Here is a 22,867-nt window from a genome sequence, read left to right on the forward strand (position 1 = left end):
AGAGACTCGGTTTGCTAAAAGTGAAACCGAGTCTCAGAAACTCAATTTTCAAATTGTGGTGAACAAGTACTCCACGTGGCAATCATGTTTGGGTCCCTATATCAGATCTAATTTTTTGTCTGGGTCTCATACACACATTCAGTAGGGGATACACCAACACTCATTGTAGTTTTCTCCTCTTTCACTCCTCCTCTCACTCATACAACAATCTCAGCACATTTGCACACCCAAAATGTCAGGTAAGGGTCTATTGATTGTTTAGTGTATATAGTGTTAGTGGATTTTGCTAGTGTTAGTGTATATAGTGTTAAGATATATTTGTGTATCATGACTTTTGTTGTTTGGTTTTGATATTTCTCTTTAGTTTTTGTTTTGTGCCCTTTCTCTTTGTCTCTAGCAGTTAAAATCACAGTCAATCCCAGTTGTGCCAATCTCTTCACCATAGCAAACCCAATCCCCTTGTTTGCTCCTGTCACAATAGCCACAGTATCCTCGGACCACCACCTTCATGAAAAAGTTTGATGTAAATGTTCTTATACTTTCAAAGCAAAAGCGAAAAAGAAAATTGCTAGTGTTGATCAAAAGAAAGAGTTAGTAAAATTTTAGAGTAATTCTTATCTGAAGTTTTTTGAATTTTATCTATTTATTGTGAAATGATTGTATAGAATTTTGCTATGGTTTGTTTATTTTTCAAAATTACATATGGTTTTGGTCCAACATTGTATAGATGATTTTGGTCCAACGTTGTATTGATGGGTACCAATATGCTTTGATAATGTCCTTTGACTTTCCTTCCTTAAAAGTCATACATTACTTGCCTTAACGAAGATGACTTCATTATTCTAACATGTAATGTTGTGATTTCAGTAGTTAGGAAAATACTGTTGATTAGATGGAATAAATATCGATATACAACAAATTAAGGTTAACCAAGTCAACCTACTACCAGTGTAAATACAAGAGTAAAATCAAATGAAAAAGCTATCATCAATGGTTGAACCTACATACATTTAACTGCGAATTACAATAAACAAAAGCTACTTTGATGCATTAAAGTAGTAGATAAATCACAAACTAGGACTAAACCCTATCCTAAGGATTACAAAGAGTAATGAGTAGATATGTGAGTGATTCTGCATCTATTTTTTTAAGATGCAAGCTTCTTTATACTTGAGACATTGACAGTTATTCCTGATTATTTTTGCAACATGATGAACTTACATTGTTCTTATAAATTATAAAACACTTGTTACTTACTTTGTTCTTATATAACACTTGTTAGATTGTGGCAATTCTTTCCATGCTTTTTGGAGCGATTTTTGAAGTGGGTGGCAAACTCCCTTTTTGAAATTCCGTGACATACATCCTTACCAAAATCTTTAGTGATAATTTATCACTAACAGCAACATAATTAAAAAAAAAAAAACATTTAAACAATCCTTAAATAATATTGTTTTGGTATCTATTTAAATTACCGATTACATAACAAAATTCAATCAATCAATCATTTCACAATGGATGAATAAAATATTAAGAATTTCATGGTCGAATTATATTACAAACTCTTAAAAATCCTAATATGTTAACGACAACCATAGTTTTTACTATTAATTTTGCTAGCCTGTCAAATTAATTTTTCATTTAGTTTTCGTCAACTGTAAATGTAGGAATATCTCTTTCTTTCATTGTCTATGTAAAAACTAAGAACACTAATCTTTTATGATAAATGTAGTAGGAGTATCTCTTTCTTTAATTGTCTATGTAAAAACTAAGAACACTAATCTTTTATGATACGTCCATGTTTGGCTCTTTCCCATTTTTTTATTTCAGAGCAAAAATATGTCTAGTTGTCTTGTCTCCTCAAATTCTTAGCCAAATGAGCAATAACTCACAAATGGTGGAAAACTTTCAGTTCCATTTTTATGCACTTCTTTATAAAAGGGCTACATAAAGGAGGTGACTCTTTCATTTCCATTGACCTTTTTGCTTGGCATGTGTACAAATTACAAAACCTCCTTATCTTAACAATATCTTCACTTCTACAAAGATCAATGTGGTTGTGGCAGCATTACAAGAAAAGAACAACATTTATGGAATTCAAGGCTGGCATGCTAATGATCCTTAAATGGTCAGCTGCGACAAAAGAAATCAAATGTGGTACGTGGTGTAGAATAAGCTGTGGAAAGTACTTTCGAGGCTATGATGGTATTAGCGGCTTCAGTGTGATGAATCCCATCCCAGCTTATGAATTTAGAACCGTCATCACAGGCCTGAGAGCCAGGATTACCACATGTCACCTTGATATTGTAATTGTATGGAGGACCTCCAAAGCCACAGCATGCCATCAGTGGACTTGAGAAACCTAGATAAATAATTGATGATCAAAGAAATGCACTAATAGAACATTGTCTAGAGAAAATATCACTCTACTAATTTGGTTCATTCACTATCAATTCAATGCAGTAATTTCGAAGAGATATAACAAAAGCAATTGGTGAAGGAGATAAAAAACTTGAGAAACAATAAGCTTACCGTATTTGGTGGCATTGGCAATGAGATCATACTTGATGGAATATATATCTACATAGACAACATTAGCGTCTTTGAGTTCAGATCTCATCTCTACACATAAATGGTGTAGTCCTTCATTGAATACTCTTGCAGCAGAATTGTAAGATGAAATACACCCATATGGATCCAAATCCTTGTTTTGCACTAATGACAGTTTTTGAGGGAGACAACCAAATGGCCCAGTATTGTGTATCCAAAAGTTCCTGCCACCTTGATTATATAAGGTCTGCATTTGGAGTAACAGAAAAATATTAGAATTTATCAGGAAAATGTGCGCGATTAATGTGATATATTACTAAACAGAGTATAATTTTTGCAGGAGTGTATTGAACTCACCTTAATCGCATTCTTGATTTCTGTAATGATTGATGGAATTCTTTTTACTACTTGCACGTAAGTTAGATTCTTGGAAAAGGAATCGGCAAGATCATTTTGCCCAATGTCAATCATGTAAAGTGCATTCCGAAACCCCTCATCATTGATCAAATTTCCTGAACCTATAAACATGAATGTTGAAATATGAATTACATAGATACTTTTTCAATATTTAAAATGATATCAATCATGCAAAAATCAATATGAATTATCTTATGCATTAGATATATGTATTTGTTAGAGATATATTAAACATATTAGCCAAAATAGGTGGGCTTGGGCCTATTACATTGGGCTAATATGTCTAATATATCTCTCATGTGTCAAGGATGCATATATTCAATGCATGAGATACCTTCTTTTACTATTGGTAAGCCTAATAAACAAACAGGTCAATACATCTTAGTCTAGGAAAGAACTTAGAGTCTTAGACCACATAGTTTTGAATATGTGGCAGGAACAAAACACAAACCTTTTTCAATCCTAGTTTCTCCTATGTTTAAAAGAGGGGTGACATTACATCTATATCTATGTACCAAATTTAAAGGTGAAGATGGAATGTATTGGATCAGACATGCTAGATATATTCGCAGGTTCTGGATCCAAGCCAATTATATTGTTGAAGTTATAATTGTGTTAGTGGTCCTAGTCCTAGTCCTAACTGTACTAGCACAATCAATAAGGACATCAGCAATAAAAAGGACATTGGGCCCTGAATCCGTGCATGTTTCTAAGAGTATCTTTAGATGAGCTTATTTTCATCAGTTTAGTTTGATTGAAAAATTTTAACTACGTAGAAGTACCACAACTTAATGACATGTGCACAGTCATATACTCCAGACAAAGAAGTGCTTTTTTAGATTGTAGAGTCTGCAAGTTAGCAATTGGAGGCCATTACTATGGACATTGTAGAAAAATGTCACGTGAAAAAGTCAGACTGATCAACCACAGGTCCCACCTAGGTCATCAATTACTCCATCTTAAAGATCAATATCTCGACCATCTAAATGCTTTTGCCTTCATTAGTCTCACTAGAGGATAAGCCATTATAAACAGAACTCCATGGTTGATTTGCTGAGCACATTTCAGCTAAAATTCACAATTTATTATTTCCATCGTTCCAAAAATAATAATAAAACACAATCTTAGTTTGCAATTGTCCAGTAACGTCAAGACTTTGCTTGAATATCTAATATAAGACTCAGGGAAGGTAAGTATGCATGACTGATGTCTCTAAATCAGTCAGTCCTTGGATCTAGTAAGAAACATTATATGCACAATCACCAATAGTCTTTGCAAGAACACAATCCATCCTTAAAATGATGAAATCTATTAGCATCCCTCAAAATGATATCCCTCCCTGTCACTTTTGCTATTAATTTGATTGCAGAATGACAGTCCCTACAAACCCGAAGATTCTTCATCACCCGAATGGGCACCCCTTCTGGCAACTTTAGTAGTCCATATGCTACAGCGAGTTTCTCACTATGATACCCCAACATATGCACCTTCTCTTCTTCATCCACATCATGCAGCACAAAGCTACCATCAGGGCAGTACCCAGCTTCTCTTAACAATCCACTTATTCTCTCCAACATTTTCATGATCAATTCCTGCTCAGGGTGGCCCATGCTATCTCCCCCTGTAAACATATGTACTTTCTTTTCCACCTCAATCCAACTACAGCCAGGTGACTTGCTCACACTTCTTCTTCTCATTTTTTTCCTCAAGACTGCAACATCACCCCATTTACCTTTGGATGCATAAATATTTGATAGCAAAGTGTAATGCCCAGAATTTTTGGGCTCAAGCTGTACAAGTTTCTTTGCTGCAACTTCAGCCAAATCCAGTTCCATGTGGGTTCTACATGCACCTAATAAAGCACCCCAAACAACAGCATCTGCCTCCACTGGCATACTCTCAATCAAATTCATTGCCTCATTTACCTGTCCTGCCCGTCCAAGTAGATCAACCATGCAAGCATAGTGTTCGGTTCTTTGCTCCACTTGATATTTGGAGTTCATTGACTCAAAAATTTCAAACCCTTCTTTAACCTTCCCAGTGTAGCTGCATGCTGAAAGAACTCCAATAAAGGTGACATCATCGGGCAAAATGTTCAAAGAACACATCTCATAGAAAACCTGCAAAGCTTCCTCACCTAAACCATGTTGAGCATACCCTGTAATAATAGAATTCCACATAACAATATCCTTTGGAGCAAACCTGTCAAACACCAACTTTGCCTTCACAAGGTTGCCACATTTAACATACATTGTGATCAATACTGAGGCAACATACACATCAAGATCATACTGGGATCTCACCAACTGGCCATGAACCTGTTTACCATGATCAAGACTTGCCAGGCTGGCACAAAGACCGAGAGCACTGATCAAAGAAGGGAAGTTAGGCCTAACTCCTTCTCTTTGCATTACAGCAAACAAATTAAGTGCTTCCAATTCAAATCCATTCTGTTCATAAACCTTTATCATTGCACTCCAAGTCCTATCATCTTTCTCTCTCATTTGGTCAAACACCCACCTTGCTTTAGCTACCTCCCCATTCTGGCCAAGTCCAAGGATCATCGCATTGCAAGCAACAATTGACTTCACTGGCATTGCATCAAAAAGCTCCAAAGCCTCTTCTATCCGCTCACATTGAGTGTACCCCATCAGCATCGCTGTCCATGACACCTCATTTTTCTCTGGCATCACTTCAAAAAGCTTTCTAGCAACATCAACCCGCTGGTTATGCACATACCCAGAAATCATAGTAGTCCAAGTAATCACATTCCTTCGTGGCATCTCATCAAAAATCTCACGAGCTTCAGTCAACCGCCCTTCTTGACAAAACCCTCCAATCATACTAGTCCTTGCCACGACATCCTTCTCAGGCATCATATCAAAAATCTCACGAGCTTCAGTCAACCGCCCTTCTTGACAAAACCCTCCAATCATACTAGTCCTTGCCACGACATCCTTCTCAGGCATCATATCAAAAATCCGACAAGCCTCATCAATACGACCCTCTTGTATTAGACCACCCAACATCACCGTCCACGACACGACATTCTTTTCAGGCATTTGCCAAAAGAGTGATTCAGCCTCCGAAACCATACCCTCTTTCACATATCCCCTAACCATAGCAGTCCATGAAACAACATTCCTTTCAGGCATCAAATCAAATATCTTTCTAGCTTCACTAACCATCCCATTCTTTATATACCCGGATATCAACCCATTCCAAGAAACAACACACCTCTCCGGCATTCTATCAAACAAAATCTTAGCTTCTCGGGGCTGATAATTTTGGAAATACCCAGCAATAATTGAGTTCCAAGCAACAATGCTTTTATCAGGCATTTTATCAAACACCTTCCGGGCATTCTCGATATGGCCGATACGGGCATACCTTGTAATCTGAGAAAGGGAGGAAATTCCAACACTTGTACAATATATCCTATATGGGTTTAACCTAAAATGCATTGTTTAAATAGAATCTGAATTACCCAGATGAAAAAAGACACTAAATTTCAAAACTTTTATTGGAAATTTTGCAATTTCTTTAGATACCCAGATATCAAATAGGGCTAAAAATTGTAAAACAGTGATAAAGTTAGGATTTTGGCTCAGATTTGTGAAGATTGAGACTGGTTTTTTTTTCAACTAGGCAAGAGCGCGGGAAACCCTTTTGAGGCCAAGTGAGGGTGACCTAACCTAATTTATACTAACTTTATGAAACTAATAAGTAGAAAGAACCGTCGTCGTTTTGGCAACCATTTGTGTTTGTAAAAGCTATTAGTGACAGTGTAATGTTTTTATGGCAACGAATTTATAATAAATAAAAAAGGTTCCTTAAAAGAACTTTTGAAGCTTATATCAGTTTTTTCTTTATAAGCTTCAATTTCATATAATTAAAAGCCTATATTAGTTGGGATGGAACTTATATCCAGTGTTTTTTTAAAGTGGACACGATACGATTTAGACACGTGTTTAAAATTGGACACGTGTCTGAATTGTGTCGTGTATGGTGCAAAAATGCATTGAATACAAACTGGTTTCCATTAGTTGGTATATATTGCTATAATAAATCTTAAAAAACAATTGTGTTAAGTTGTTTATTTGAGCTTTTTCTTTTTTTGCATAATTTTTTAAAGATCTACAAAGTGATAAAGATATAAAAAAAGTGTAGGTTAATGTATCAAATTTTACTCTCCTTTTTTTTTTTCCTATTAGTTTTTATCTTCTACATGGATTCCCTTCCAATAATGCTACTGTGTTAAGGCTAATCCAAATGCACTAGTATGAAGCAAGGACACTAGGTATTTAAATAGAATAGTGGTAAAGTATTGAAATGGACGTAGTTGTTTGTGAATAGTAGATTAACTAAAATAATAAAAGAGGAATTTTTTAGACCAAATTTGACTAAAAGTGCAACGAGTTTGAGGTAAATGTTCTTATACTTTCAAAGCAAAAGCGAAAAAGAAAATTGCTAGTGTTGATCAAAAGAAAGAGTTAGTAAAATTTTAGAGTAATTCTTAAATGAAGTTATTTGAACTTTATCTATTTATTGTGAAATGATTGTATAGAATTTTGCTATGGTTTGTTCATTTTTCAAAATTACATATGGTTTTGGTCCAACATTGTATAGATGATTTTGGTCCAACGTTGTATTGATGGGTTCCAATATGCTTTGATAATGTCCTTTGACTTTCCTTCCTTAAAAGTCATATATTACTTGCCTTAACGAAGATGACTTCATTATTCTAACATGTAATGTTGTGATTTCAGTAGTTAGGAAAATACTGCTGATTAGATGGAATAAGTATCGATATACAACAAATTAAGGTTAACCAAGTCAACCTACTACCAGTGTAAATACAAGAGTAAAATCAAATGAAAAAGCTATCATCAATGGTTGAACCTACATACATTTAACTGCGAATTACAATAAACAAAAGCTACTTTGATGCATTAAAGTAGTAGATAAATCACAAACTAGGACTAAACCCTATCCTAAGGATTACAAAGAGTAATGAGTAGATATGTGAGTGATTCTGCATCTATTTTTTTTAAGATGCAAGTTTATTTATACTTGAGACATTGACAGTTATTCCTGATTATTTTTGCAACATGATGAACTTACATTGTTCTTATAAATTATAAAACACTTGTTACTTACTTTGTTCTTATATAACACTTGTTAGATTGTGGCAATTCTTTCCATGCTATTTGGAGCGATTTTTGAAGTGGGTGGCAAACTCCCTTTTTGAAATTCCGTGACATACATCCTTACCAAAATCTTTAGTGATAATTTATCACTAACAGCAAAATAATTAAAAAAATAAAAAAAATAAAAAATAAAAACATTTAAACAATCCTTAAATAAAATTGTTTTGGTATCTATTTAAATTACCGATTACATAACAAAATTCAATCAATCAATCATTTCACAATGGATGAATAAAATATTAAGAATTTCATGGTGGAATTATATTACGAACTCTTAAAAATCCTAATCTGTTAACGACAACCATAGTTTTTACTATTAATTTTGATAGCCTGTTAAATTAATTTTTCATTTAGTTTTCGTCAACTGTAAATGTAGGAATATCTCTTTCTTTAATTGTCTATGTAAAAACTAAGAACACTAATCTTTTATGATAAATGTAGTAGGAGTATCTCTTTCTTTTATTGTCTATGTAAAAACTAAGAACACTAATCTTTTATGATACGTCCATGTTTGGCTCCTTCCCATTTTTTATTTCAGAGCAAAAATATGTCTAGGTGTCTTGTCTCCTCAAATTCTTAGCCAAATGAGCAATAACTCACAAATGGTGGAAAACTTTCAGTTCCATTTTTATGCACTTCTTTATAAAAGGGCTACATAAAGGAGGTGACTCTTTCATTTCCATTGACCTTTTTGCTTGGCATGTGTACAAGTTACAAAACCTCCTTATCTCAACAATATCTTCACTTCTACAAAGATCAATGTGGTTGTGGCAGCATTACAAGAAAAGAGCAACATTTATGGAATTCAAGGCTGGCATGCTAATGATCCTTAAACGGTCAGCTGCGACAAAAGAAATCGAATGTGGTACGTGGTGTAGAATAAGCTGTGGAAAGTACTTTCGAGGCTATGATGGTATTAGCGGCTTCAGTGTGATGAATCCCATCCCAGCTTATGAATTTAGATCCGTCATCACAGGCCTGAGAGCCAGGATTACCACATGTCACCTTGATATTGTAATTGTATGGAGGACCTCCAAAGCCACAGCATGCCATCAGTGGACTTGAGAAACCTAGATAAATAATTGATGATCAAAGAAATGCACTTATAGAACATTGTCTAGAGAAAATATCACTCAACTAATTTGGTTCATTCACTATCAATTCAATGCAGTAATTTAGTTTATGTGAACATGGATCACATTAGTATTCGAAGAGATATAACAAAAGCAATTGGTGAAGGAGATAAAAAACTTGAGAAACAATAAGCTTACCGTATTTGGTGGCATTGGCAATGAGATCATACTTGATGGAATATATATCTACATAGACAACATTAGCGTCTTTGAGTTCAGATCTCATCTCTACACATAAATGGTGTAGTCCTTCATTGAATACTCTTGCAGCAGAATTGTAAGATGAAATACACCCATATGGATCCAAATCCTTGTTTTGCACTAATGACAGTTTTTGAGGGAGACAACCAAATGGCCCAGTATTGTGTATCCAAAAGTTCCTGCCACCTTGATTATATAAGGTCTGCATTTGGAGTAACAGAAAAATATTAGAATTTATCAGGAAAACGTGCGCGATTAATGTGATGTATTACTAAACAGAGTATAATTTTTGCAGGAGTGTATTGAACTCACCTTAATCGCATTCTTGATTTCTGTAATGATTGATGGAATTCTTTTTACTACTTGCACGTAAGTTAGATTCTTGGAAAAGGAATCGGCAAGATCATTTTGCCCAATATCAATCATGTAAAGTGCATTCCGGAACCCCTCATCATTGATCAAATTTCCTGAACCTATAAACATGAATGTTGAAATATGAATTACATAGATACTTTTTCAATATTTAAAATGATATCAATCATGCAAAAATTAATTAGAAAACCTTGATGCGACACCAGCTTGACAAAAATGTGTTTAAGTCCTAGTCCTACTGTTGCAATAATTATCTTATGCGTTAGATATATGTATCTGTTAGAGATATATTAAACATATTAGCCAAAATACGTGGGCTTGGGCCTATTACATTGGGCTAATATGTCTAATATATCTCTAATGTGTCAAGGATGCATATATTCAATGCATGAGATACCTTCTCTTACTATTGGTAAGCCTAATAAACAAACAGGTCAATACATCTTAGTCTAGGAAAGAACTTAGAGTCTTAGACCACATAGTTTTGAATATGTGGCAGGAACAAAACACAAACCTTTTTCAATCCTAGTTTCTCCTATGTTTAAAAGAGGGGTGACATTACATCTGTATCTATGTACCAAATTTAAAGGTGAAGATGGAATGTATTGGATCAGACATGTTAGATATATTCGCAGGTTCTGGATCCAAGCCAATTATATTGTTGAAGTTATAATTGTGTTAGTGGTCCTAGTCCTAGTCCAAGTCCTAACCGTACTAGCACAATCAATAAGGACATCAGCCATATAAAGGACAATGGGCCCTGAATCCGTGCATGTTTCTAAGAGTATCTTTAGATGAGCTTATTTCATCAGTTTAGTTTGATTGAAAAATTTTAACTACATAAAAGTACCACAACTTAATGACACGTGCAACTATGATTAATGAACCATTACTTTTAAATGGACCTATTATTTTTCTCATTCATTCACTGTCGCCCATGTTAGGATTACGACAAAAGTTGTGTCCCTAGATTTCATCTTTATGTATAAAGCAAATAGAGAGACAAAGTGAATGCAAAATAAAAAGAGAAAGTACCTGCAGTAACAAGTTCAAGGGTGCGAGCCTTGTAATGAAGGAACTGCATGAGCTGGATGGTCAAAGAAAAAGGAACAAATTTAGGGAGGGTAGCGGACCCCGCTACAGCAAAGTTTGCCCCATTTGTGAACTTGGACCCACCTAAGGAGTCTAAATATGGGCTCACAAAACTTGTATTCAAACTCTGGCCTACACAAAAAAATAATAATAATAATAATTACTGATTACAGATCTACCTCAGAATCTCAAATATTTTTTTTTATAATGTATAGTTTTTTGATTTTTTTGGTTAAAATATAATGTATAGTTTACAACTTTGGATCTCATGCCCGACACCCTGTCAGTCCACTTGATGGGTCTAATAAGTAATAATGATTTAAGAAATAAAGAAAAAAAAAAGATTAAAGAAGAAGAAGAAGAAGAAGATTCATATGGATACCAGGATTCATGGCTATCACCGACACAAATATGGTGACTATTATATAAAAAAAACTCTCTCCCATAAATATTTTTTTTCAAACTCTTGCTGTATCTATATTTTTTTTCTAGATGTAAAATTTAAAAATCTAACTATTAGATTACATGTTCTTTATACTTTTAACATACATGTCAAATTTCATTCAAATGGATGTTATTTACTATTCGATCAATAAACTTATTTTTTGTACATAATTTTATACCACAAAAACTTTTAAATTTAAATATTTGATTGGTGATATATCTATTGATTTTTGAATTTTTTGAAATTTTGCAAGAATGGATGATATAATAAAAATATGCAATCCAACGGTCAAATATTCAAAATTCACATCTATTAAAAAAATACAAGAAGAGTTTTGGAGAAAAACCCTTTTTTCCAAAATACACTCATACGGTGATCATAATATAAATTTGATAGACTAGATCCTCATATTTTTTTTACAATTATTTTATTCTTAGTATTATTAAATGCAAATCTTATTTATTTTTTTTTTTGAGGAAAATCTTATTTTAATTAAGACAAGAGTAAAACCTAAAGAAACCTAAGTATAATTCATTAAATTGGAGTATCTTAAGGTATTTAACTAAATTATTTTGTTATGATATTAAAAAATGTGGCTTGTGAGACAATATAGCAAAACTATGTGATTTATTAACTAATGCACTTCTTTCTTTGGACATAATTCCACTTCCCGCTATGTTGTTGAATGAAAGAACATCTTCTTACCCTTTGAAAAGACCAAAGTGCCCCGACCAATAATGCACATGTAGTTGATGAGAAAAGTTTAAAGCATGGACAGAAAGGAGTTTTCACTTTTCACCCTCAAAGAGGCAAGTAGAAGAGAAGAAATGCACAACCCAAAAAAGAGCATACTAATCAGATAAAGACGTTATAGAACCCGGACCCACACCTCTTCCAAAATAAAATAAAAAAAATTGAGGGCCCAGAAAACATCACAAATCTCTCTCTATCATGGGATTTACATCACACACTACAAAGTGGGCCCTTCACACCAACCAGGTCCCACCAAAAATTGACGTTAATAATCTTCACCAATCACAAACTGGTGCTGTACATTTTGACCTTAACAATCATTTCATTAGTTTCATCTTGCCTGTGAAAATTATTTTAAAAAATTAAAGATTGAAACTTTCCTTTTTAATTTCTATCTTTCTTTTTTTTTTTGAGAAATTTTTTTAAAAAGTATTAAATTGGAGCAACATTATTTTAAAATTTAATTGAATCTACTATTAATACTATTTCACCTCTTGAAAATTTTTACTTTTATTGAAAAATTATTGTCATTAAAAGTTTTCCTTCAATTTATTTATTTTTCACTAAATTCTGTATGGACCACATCATCAATGATAAACCAATCACCTTCTAAAAAAATTGTGAAAATTTTCCTAATAAAATTTGAAATTTATATCTTTTAAATTTTTTACAGATAAAATTATATATATATAGGAGTATATATTTTTAAAAAAAATTTGAGAACACAAAAAACAAAAAGCTGAACCAATTTTCAAGGTTTTTTTTTTTTTTTTTTTTTCACCTATAAAGTTTATATAGACGAAAATAAAATAAAGTAAAACACATCAACACATGGTTGATATAATGCCACATGTAAGAAAAATTCTAGATATAGAAGAAGAAAAAAACAAAGGAATAAGTAAGAGTTGAGGACAGGGTGGAGGGTCCCACTTACAGAGGAGGTCGATCAAGAGCCGTCCATCAGAGAAGCGACCGGTTGATCTGTGGAAGAAGATACGGCCATTGGGAGAGTTGATGGGGAAGCCGAGTCCGGCAGCGAGTCCACCCGTGTCCGAGTTGGAGTCACCAAAGTTGAAGATAACTGGGGGTCTCTTACTGCACTGACAGTGAACTGTGTGTGGAAATGAAAGCAGCAGAAGACAGAGCAATGGAACAAGAAAGAAGAAGAAGAAGAAGTGAGAGTGCATTGTGGGAATGTGATAAGTGGGTGAGTGAAGTGAGAGTGAGAGTGAGGTTTTGGTTCACTTTTTGTTAGTTTCTTTTATGGGTTGGTCTTGTTTTATTGGAGATTGTTGGACCCGTCTTAATGTATGTTAATACGTGGAAGGATGTTTGGTCGGTGGCTAGAGGTGAATAAAGGTGAGAGATGGGTCACAATAAAAGTTTCCATCAACTTTGGTAAGAAAATAACGTTACTTCAATCAAAAATAAGTTATGAAAAATATTATGTACTTATAATTACTCTAGAAAATTGAAGTCATTTGTGTTTTATTTTATGTAAATGTTAATGTCACATACCGAGATTCATTTAAAACCTAATAATAAACTACTTAATTAGAGTCTCTTAATTGTTTATCTCTCCTAACAAATGGTATTAATGAACATGGTGGTGTGTGTAGATAGTACAGTTTTTAGGGGTTTTTTTTTTTTGAAAATGAAATGGGGATAGAGCAAGTCTTAAGGTCCGCATAAACGATCTTAAAAAAAAGCTAAACAAAGGATGAAAGGTGTATTGTTTTATTATTTTCAAATGTTTGGATGATAGCAAAAGTCATTGTGTTTTATTTTATGTAAATGTCAATGTCACATACCAAGATTCATTTAAAAACTAATAATGGACTACTCAATAAGAGCCTCTTAAATGTGTTATCTCCCCTAACAAGTGGTATTATTAATGGTGGTGTGCTTAAGATAGTAAGGTGTTTAAGGTCTCTTTCGTAATTGGAATGAGGATAGAGCAAACCTAAAAACCTGCACTAATAATCTTTAAAAAAACCTAACAAAGGATGGAAGGAATATTATCTTACTATTTTCAAATGTTTGGATGATAGCAAAAGTGAACATCATGGCCACATAGACCAAATTATTATTATCATCATCTTTACTTCAGTTTTGGTATTAACATCCGTCTTTGTAACCAAAAATAAGAAGTTAGGGGGACAAAATCTTTCACAAATTTGGACATGACCTATTGTGGTTGGTGTGTAATAAAATAAACCAGTTTATAACTCATGCAAGTGCACAGGTGCAATTAAGAATAACCATAATTATATATATAAGACATTTATACCTACCAAGTAAGAGGTTGTAAATTATCCAAAAAGAAAAAGGAAAAAAAAAAGTAAGAGATTATAAACCGCCATAACATTGAGATAATATTATCTTCCATTTAAATCATTCAATTCCCTTCAATTTCTAGTTAGATGTCAAAAAACATTACATTTATTTAATTTCATGTTATTCAAATGGATTTTATGTATCTTACACTTGAATAAAAATCGGAGGAAATTAGAGAATGTAATAGGAGGGGTTCCTTTTCTGAAAGTATTACATAGAATCATGATAAATTCAAATTGATTCTTTTATAATTTCTAAGTTTAGACATTAAAGTTTGCATGTAAATATAATTGGGACAAAATTATAGTTTAATTAGAATGGTGTTTGACATCAAATTATAGTGTAATCAGAAAGATACTTGTCACAAAATTGGAGGGCAATTAGAATTTAATTTGGATTATTGATTAAACTTGCGCTTTTGATAAATATAATCAGATTTCAACTTATAGCGTTCATTTCATAATAATTGTTTTTATTATTAAGCTAAGATTACCTCAATTAGTTTTTGATGTAAGTGAGGCATGAACCTCAATCTTATTCCACTTTAATATGATAGATATGATGTAAGTGGTGGATCTATGTGAAAGTAATATTACTCTATTCATAACTTACCACCTTAGAAAGTTATGAAAAATATTGTGTTTCTGTCGATTCATTAATTATTTTAGGTAATAGGCATATGTTGCACTCAAATGCTACATGTTGGCTCATCTATGATATATAACGTATGAAAATATACTTTTCCTAATTTTTTTATTATAAAAAAAGGTATGAAAATATACTTGTCACCTAACATATCACTTCCATCCGGGTCATTGTAAAAGACTTAAAGCAAATAATACTTGAAATTATAATCTATAATTCCTTTTTTTTTTTTTTTTTGGACAAACTATGATCTAAAGTACTTAGGAATCCTAATGCAAGCTATAAGAATACAAAATAAGCATGATGTGGGATTAAATGGGATCCTATCCTACATGGGATGTATCGCAATAGGATTAAATTGTATAAGGATTCCTGGTAAAATCTCATATTTCCTCATCAATTTTAATATTTTGAATAGAAAAAAGAATATGTATGGTAATTATCTTTTTCCCAATTTTTGTTGTTCATAAAAACAGTTTTTCTATTTTATACAGAAGAAAATTTGTATGGTAACCCAAAACAAATAAATTTTTTTTTTTCAAATCTCAAAATACAATTATGGGTTTGTTTGGATACTGCTTATTGCTGAAAACTAAAAACTGAAAACACTGTAAAGAAATCATTTTTAAATATATGAATAATGTCGTGGGACTTAGTTTTAAAGGTTTTTTTGCTGAATTTTGTACTTGCAGGTCCTGTGAACAATGCACGTGACCCACTATTTTTCAGCAAAACGCAGAAACGCACGTTGAACGTGCATTCCAAACACACACTATATGTGAAACTAATTAGTTTTCAAATCTCAAAACAAAAAAAAATTATTTTTATTTTTATTTAACCCTATGGTTCAACTAATAAACCAATGACCCAACTTATTGATCAGATTAGCATTGAATTTGGGTTTAATAACTATGGTTTAATATGAAAGAAATGAATGAAAAAGAAAGAGAATAAATTAGGATAAAATACAATGGAATAAAAAAAAATTGAGATATTTCTTTTTTGTAAATTGTTTGTGAGTATATAAAAGGACAAAAAAGCTTACAATTTTATAATTACACATTTCTTTCGTTTGTTTGCCTTTTTATTAGATGAGGGTAAAAATGTATTTAACTCTAGTTAACGAAGAGAATTATCAAATAAGTTTAGGGAGAGTATTTTTTTTGTTAAATCAAATTGTTGGCCTAGCCTTTTATTATTATTATTATTATTATTATGGTAATAAAAAAATGGTTAGGAGAGGGTGACCAGTGTAGTTTCCCTACTTTGACGTAATCTTAGTAGCCCATAATTACTCTTGAGTCAATACCTCGTTTTGATGAAGTATAAAGAACACCAATACGAAACTAATGGAAGGGAATTTAAACCCAAAACATTCTGCATAGCAGAATCTTTTTGATCCAAGGCCACAGTCACTAGGCCACCAATCGCGTTGGTGCTTTTTTATTATACAAAAGTAGTTAATTTCATTCGTAATTAAATCAACGTGAAAATGATGCTAGCTAGCAAATTGTGAATAAACGTTTAATTCCTAAACATTGCTCATTCTCGTTTCCACTCGCTTTCAAGCAAAAAACGTGAAGGTTGCTGTTTCATTGGCCTTTTCATCTCTTTTAAAAAGATAATTAAACGTGAAAGCGAAACTGATTATTTGATTCATTCCCTTCCATTTAATTTTCTGCTGTGCTAAACATACCGTTAAAGTTTCTATTTATTACTTATTAGATTTCTTTTTCTTATGGGTACCGTTAAAGTTTCTATTAGAAGCTGGATATGGGGTAATGATGAAAAGAATACCAAACTTTACTACGCTCTGATAACACGAGTACTAGCATGTTCCATTGGGCCAACCAGCTTAAAAGGTTCATTCACATTATTCACATTGCTGAGCTTTACTTAGTGATGATGGGCCAGGCATACAAGTTGGCCCTACTTTAACGGCTCATTTTTGTAATTATCCAGTATGTGTGCGACAAAAAGATTGTTGTGATTATACTTATTCGGAAGATTAGGTAAGTGCTCTAAGAACTATGGACATCTGCATCAAGAAAAAAGGACAAAAAAAAAAAAAAAAGTTTTCAGTTCCTTACACTAGGACTGCATTGATGTGTTACCATTACTATTTTACCAATGTGTTTCAAACACAATGTTATTTAGCCAACTTTCTTGCATGGCCTATCGACTACAATTAATGTTAAATGCAAATTTTATATGATGCAGTGCTCTAATACATAAGTCTTCTGATGATTTAATGGAGTTATTATGTGTTCTCCCTCCTGTTGCTTGTTTTCTCAACTGGGGCTTAGGCCTGCTCTAATACTTTTTGTTTAGCATATGATAAATGACATAATGTTTCAAAGTATACTTGAACAAGTTTGAAAAAGTTTTAGATACTCTCGTTTGTTAAAAAAAAAATAAAATAAAATACTAGCCCAAAAAAACTACTGGTTAGAAGCTTGAAGACCTTTTTGGATTTCTTTCCCCTACAAAAATAACAAACAAAAAAACAAAGATAATAATAGCAGGACATGGCAGAGTCTGTGTTGCAACTGCATACTTAAACGAAAACACAAAGGTAGGTTAGCTACAACGTGAGTTCTAGTTTAATTTGTTGGTTGGCAAGATATATTCAGGGAAGGATAAGTGGCTATATACGTTTAGGAATATAATCAATTATTGTCCACTTATATATTTGAAGTAAACTTGTCTATTCCATATACATCAAGCAAGTATTCAAATCCTATAAAGGGAATTATTTCTTATACTCTAAAGTAATACTAGTTCCACTAAGAAGAGATAAATGAATATAGAAATCATATATATAGAAAAGAGCATATTTTGTGTACGAATTCATCCGCTTCACTTGAAATGGATCAATTTTATGTTTTAGGTTAAATATTACAAATCTAACAATATATGGATTGCTACATGACGCAACCATTTGTATACTATTAGATTCAAAAAAATAAAAATCGTAATCGTGAAATAGACTTCATTTAAAGTGTCCATTTAAGGTGAAATGGAGAAAAAATTGTTCCATTTCAATATATCCTAAAATAATACTACTTCTTTTGAGAACAAATTGATGGTGAATTACAAAAACCACTCTTAAGGTCTAAGGAATGACAAACCAACCCAAAACTTAATGGAAATGACACTCTTCATTTGAGATTTGAAGGAAATCAACATATTAGTTATTCTCCTTCCATTCTCCTTCCACTTGAAATGGATCAATTTTATGTTTTAGGTTAAATATTACAAATCTAACAATATATGGATTGCCACGTGATGCAACCATTTGTATACTATTAGATTCAAAAAAATAAAAATCGTAATTGTGAAATAGACTTCATTTAAAGTGTCCATTTAAGGTGAAATGGAGAAAATTTTGTTCCATTTCTATATATCCTAAAATAATACTACTTCTTTTGAGAACAAATTGATGGTGAATTACAAAAACCACTCTTAAGGTTTAAGGAATGACAAACCAATCCAAAACTTAGTGGAAATGACACTTCCTTCATTTGGGGTATGTTTGGTAAACTGTAATAGGCGCTGTAATGTAACAGTTATTCCTATGGTTTAGTTATTCTTTAGTTTGGTTATGTTTTTATTATAAGGAATAATCATTCCTTATGAATAGTTATTCTTCAAAATGAGGAATAACTATTCATCTTTAAAAGGTTGTATTAGCTATTCCTTAGTAAGAGCAATAATTTTAAAACTTAATATATTTCCAAGTAAACAAACTTTTCATATACATCTAATAATTATAAAAATAAAAAATCATAAAAAATAACACATCTCTCTTAAATTTAAAAATAACAATTTTTAAGGAGATATAATTGTATGAGTAAGAAATTTCCTAAAATAAATGTTAAGTTTCATTCTAATGTTATAACTCACAACCAAACTACTAAATAGGTTTAGTTATTATATTACAACACATTTTATTCCTAGTAATAAAAATTACAATTCCTATTGTAATCCTCATTCAGTTTACCAAACATACCCTTAAGATTTGAAGGAAATCAACATATTCGTTATTCTCTTTCCATTAATGATAGTAGCGGAATATTTCAAATTTTGAAAAGTTGGTGAAGTATGTGTGGGGTACTATAAGAATTATAGAAGGAAAAAGAGAATTATCAAAGGTAGCAACAACAACAACAACAAAAGTTTATGATGATTTTGATGTGGCACTAATCAAATTAATTATGTTTATAAATTTCTTGCAATAAAATTTATGGCACATTCTTTTAACACATTTTCCTTTTAAAAAAATGGAAAGTGAATTAATATTAAAGAATTTTTTGTCCTACCTAATTAATGCTTGCGATTTACAAACCAACTAGAGAAGGATCGGAGAATAATTCTCGCTTCTTCAATTAGGTGCTCTATAGACCGATTTGGCAAAGATGAGTGGTTCCATAACGGGAGGATCACATTCATAACATCTCCTTCACAAATCAAAAAATTGTATCCCATTTTAATTGATTTTGATATTGATATGAGCCTAGAATTGTCGCATGGGTTTCAACTCTTGAAGGGTTTCAGCTGGCTTTGTTCTTCTATCATCAGTGTCTATACAAAAATAACTTCACTTTTATGATTTCAGCCAACTGTTGAAAAGGAGAGAGGTTTGAACTGCGGGATTAACAACATATTATTTTATATTTTTCTAACAATCTTAAAAACAATCGTGTCGAAATTGATCTTGACAAATAGTGGATTTGGGTCTAGAACTTTGCTTCGTTGTTGCTTCATGAGTTTGTTTCTTGTCATTCATAATAGGTTTTGCAAAAATAGAAGAATGTGAATTCCCCGCTTCTTCTTTTAGAATTCTTGACTTCTCTTTTGGTTCTATGACTAGCTTGATCCACCCAAAATTAGTAGAAATATTAATTCCCCTAAATCTAACCAGCTAATGAGAATAAACCCATAGGATTTTTCTAGGTGAACATATTGTAAGCAGATGCTCTAGAGTGTCCTTTCTTGTATCACATAAAATACATTCCTCTTCTAAGTTGATTCTTTTTCCTATAACTGACCTTGTTGGTATAATTTCTTAAATTTTTAGCTTCTATAATTGCTTTCATTCCTTTTCTTCGATTGGGTTTCTATCATTATTTTGCGATTCTTGGGTTATCTATATGCTAATTTTGTTAAGAACTTTCATGTTGAACTAGGAACCTAGAATACTTTATCTTCCCTTAGGAGGGGATGAATTAGAAGAATTGTCCTTGCTTACCCCATTTTAAAATATCCCAAACTCCTGCAAGGATCTTTCGATATTATTTCTAAGACTCAATTAAGGTTGTTTGGTCCGAAACTTTTTCATTTTTTTTTTACAAGTGAGATGTCCAGACCTCTTTGAATATCTAACCATTCCCCATTTGATTTGAATTCCTATTAAGTTAGGGACTCACGAGTCATTCCAAGTGTCATTTACTTGTCAAAATTGAAGTCCACACCCAAGATACATATAGTAAATACTTTTTCTAACCCAAGATACATATGACCAAAAATCCTCAAGTTATTCTAAGACCATAACCAATTTCATTCACATTTTTACAATTATTGTATGTGGCAAATTGTGATTAGTAGCCTGTCATTTTCATATAAACTTACTACTTTTTTTTTCCCCACCACTCACAATTAGGAACATCTGATAATTGTGGAATTGATTGTGGTTCTAAAATTTTTTAAAATACTCATTCTCACTTTTCTTATTTCACTTTATTATCTACCAATTGTGATATGTCATGTGTTTGATTTTTTTAATTTTATACTTTATTTATTTTTAAGAAAGTAAAAAAAAAAAAAAAAATTTATATTTATATATATCTTATGGAATATGAATAATTCTAGTACCACATAAAAAAAAAACCAAAACTACTTTACATGGCAAGTTGAGACTAGCTGCCTATTACTTTCATATGTACTCACCACTTTTTATCTCAAAAATTCTAAGATCACATAAAATACCACAATTTTAGCCACAACTGTACATGTGGCATACATTAAGTGATAGAAAAAAAAATGATGGATTTATATGAAAATAATATATAGTCAATTACAATCTGTCACATAAAATAATTGTGACAAAATTTATAAAGTTTTATGTGATACTAAAATTGTTTTTTTTTTTTTTTTTTTTTTTTTTTTTTTTTTGTCACTCGCAAACGAGGACCATATAAAATACTACAACTCACAACTGTATGGTCCTAGAATTAATTTTTGATGAAATATATAGTGGAACACAGAAATTAGTGCAAAGAATTTGTATTGACAAGTGGTATAAAAAATTAATCGGTCATGTATTGCAAAAGATTTGAGAGAAGAGCACGAGAAAGATCTCAGCAATGAATATCAATTAATTTTCAAAACTGTGGACACCATACAAACAGCTGTTACTCAGTATGTTTTCTTAATTACATTACCTACTTCTCCTCCTCCTCCAAGAAGCCTTTATTTATTACTTAAAAGGCCAAAAGAACAAAATTAAAAGTCTTTATGGTATATTCTACCCTTGTTCAAAATTTTCTGAAAATTGAATAAAATTTACACCATTTGTCTAGTCGATGTTCTAAAATTGTCGTTCCACCAATTACAATCCATTGTATTTGTCTTTTCCTTGTAAAATGAGGAAAATATACAATGAAAAAATTAAACACATAACATACTGTAATCGATAAAATACAAAGTGAAACACTAATAATTAGAAAGACAATTTTTGTCCTGCCTAGTCGTACTTCATATTCCAAATTAACAATTATAGAGTAGTTAACTAAAATCATTAATGCATTAGAAATATTGGTGTATCAATTTTTACTTTTTAATTAAACCAGGGCACATGTTACAAAGTTTTGCAAACATCCATAGCATGAATCTTGTTGCAGAGAGGAGCCAATCCTTTGGTCATGGCATAGAGGCTACACAAGCTATATCTGAATTGTGGGTTTTCCTGCCTTATTGAATCCAAATAGCCAGGCATTACAACTTTTCTTTACCCAACTAAATTGCACCAGTTGGTAAAAACATAAAGCTTTAGCAGCTAGCTGCTATGTAAGGCCAAGAGGGGAAGGTATTGAAGACCCACCATTTTATTCAGAGGTGGATCCCATTTCTAGCTTCTGCTGACATGGCAGGGGAAGGAATTTGCTCTTGCTTGAAGCCTGTGAATGTGGTTAAAGGAGGGAGAAATTATAAGATCTTCATGATAAACAAATGACGTAATCTATCATTTTATTAAAAAATTTTCACATGTTTAAAATTATTGAGTTAATAATTTTTTTTAAATAAAAACTGATTACTGACTCAGCAATTTTAAACAAATGAAAACTTTTTAGTAAAATAGTGGACAAATAACATAGTCTATTAGAGTATTGTATAATTTCTCCAAAGTGGCAATACCCAGCACAAAATTGCTCGCTTCCACTTGTTATTTCCATGCATAGGTCCAAGTGTTGAAAGAATGAGAGAGAGAAAATCAATCTTCAACGGTTTCTCTCTTTTCCATGCAATGCAAGATTCTCTATTTAGAGTTACTACTACTTTCTATTGCATCTAGCTTTGAGTGTCCTCTATAAATATATCTATTCCTTCATACATCATTTCTCATCCTCTAAACATCTCTATCTCTCTCTCTCTCTCTCTCTCTCTCTCTCTCTCTCTATAAAACAACCTCTATTTCCCTCTTTGAGAAGTAG

The 22,867-nt window shown here is 32.1% G+C and overlaps 2 protein-coding genes across 5 annotated transcripts; both read right to left on the reverse strand.

Moving 5' to 3' along the window:
- Positions 1-1,895: 1,895 nt before the first annotated feature.
- Positions 1,896-13,444, reverse strand: LOC126716707 (GDSL esterase/lipase At1g09390). Of its 4 annotated transcripts, none has more exons than XM_050417648.1 (5): positions 13,108-13,444; positions 10,919-11,107; positions 9,824-9,984; positions 2,533-2,797; positions 1,896-2,362 (listed from the first exon to the last, which is right to left on the reverse strand). In XM_050417648.1, the coding sequence occupies exons 1-5, from the start codon at positions 13,358-13,360 to the stop codon at positions 2,130-2,132; spliced, it is 1,101 nt and encodes a 366-aa protein (XP_050273605.1). In that variant the 5' UTR covers positions 13,361-13,444; the 3' UTR covers positions 1,896-2,129. The 4 variants fall into 4 exon arrangements, with proteins under 4 accessions (XP_050273605.1, XP_050273604.1, XP_050273602.1 ...); XM_050417647.1 differs by lacking the exon at positions 2,533-2,797 and adding an exon at positions 9,449-9,713; XM_050417645.1 differs by lacking the exon at positions 9,824-9,984 and adding an exon at positions 2,908-3,068 and having other exon boundaries at positions 13,108-13,441.
- LOC126716705 (pentatricopeptide repeat-containing protein At1g56690, mitochondrial-like) lies at positions 3,799-6,719 on the reverse strand. The gene has a single exon (XM_050417643.1). The coding sequence runs from the start codon at positions 6,429-6,431 to the stop codon at positions 4,227-4,229; it is 2,205 nt and encodes a 734-aa protein (XP_050273600.1). The 5' UTR covers positions 6,432-6,719; the 3' UTR covers positions 3,799-4,226.
- Positions 13,445-22,867: the final 9,423 nt, after the last annotated feature.

The sequence above is a fragment of the Quercus robur genome, chromosome 3 (assembly GCF_932294415.1).
Source record: "Quercus robur chromosome 3, dhQueRobu3.1, whole genome shotgun sequence".
Taxonomy (NCBI): Eukaryota; Viridiplantae; Streptophyta; class Magnoliopsida; order Fagales; family Fagaceae; genus Quercus; species Quercus robur.

Excerpts from the sequence above, each read along its gene's own strand:
- LOC126716705 (XM_050417643.1), bottom strand. The coding sequence starts at position 6,431 with ATGCATTTTAGGTTAAACCCATATAGGATATATTGTACAAGTGTTGGA.
- LOC126716707 (XM_050417648.1), bottom strand. The coding sequence starts at position 13,360 with ATGCACTCTCACTTCTTCTTCTTCTTCTTTCTTGTTCCATTGCTCTGT. Across the intron at positions 9,985-10,918 it reads CCTTGAACTTGTTACTGCAG|GTTCAGGAAATTTGATCAAT; the intron begins GTACTTTCTCTT and ends TCATGTTTATAG. Across the intron at positions 2,363-2,532 it reads TGCCAATGCCACCAAATACG|GTTTCTCAAGTCCACTGATG; the intron begins GTAAGCTTATTG and ends TTATTTATCTAG.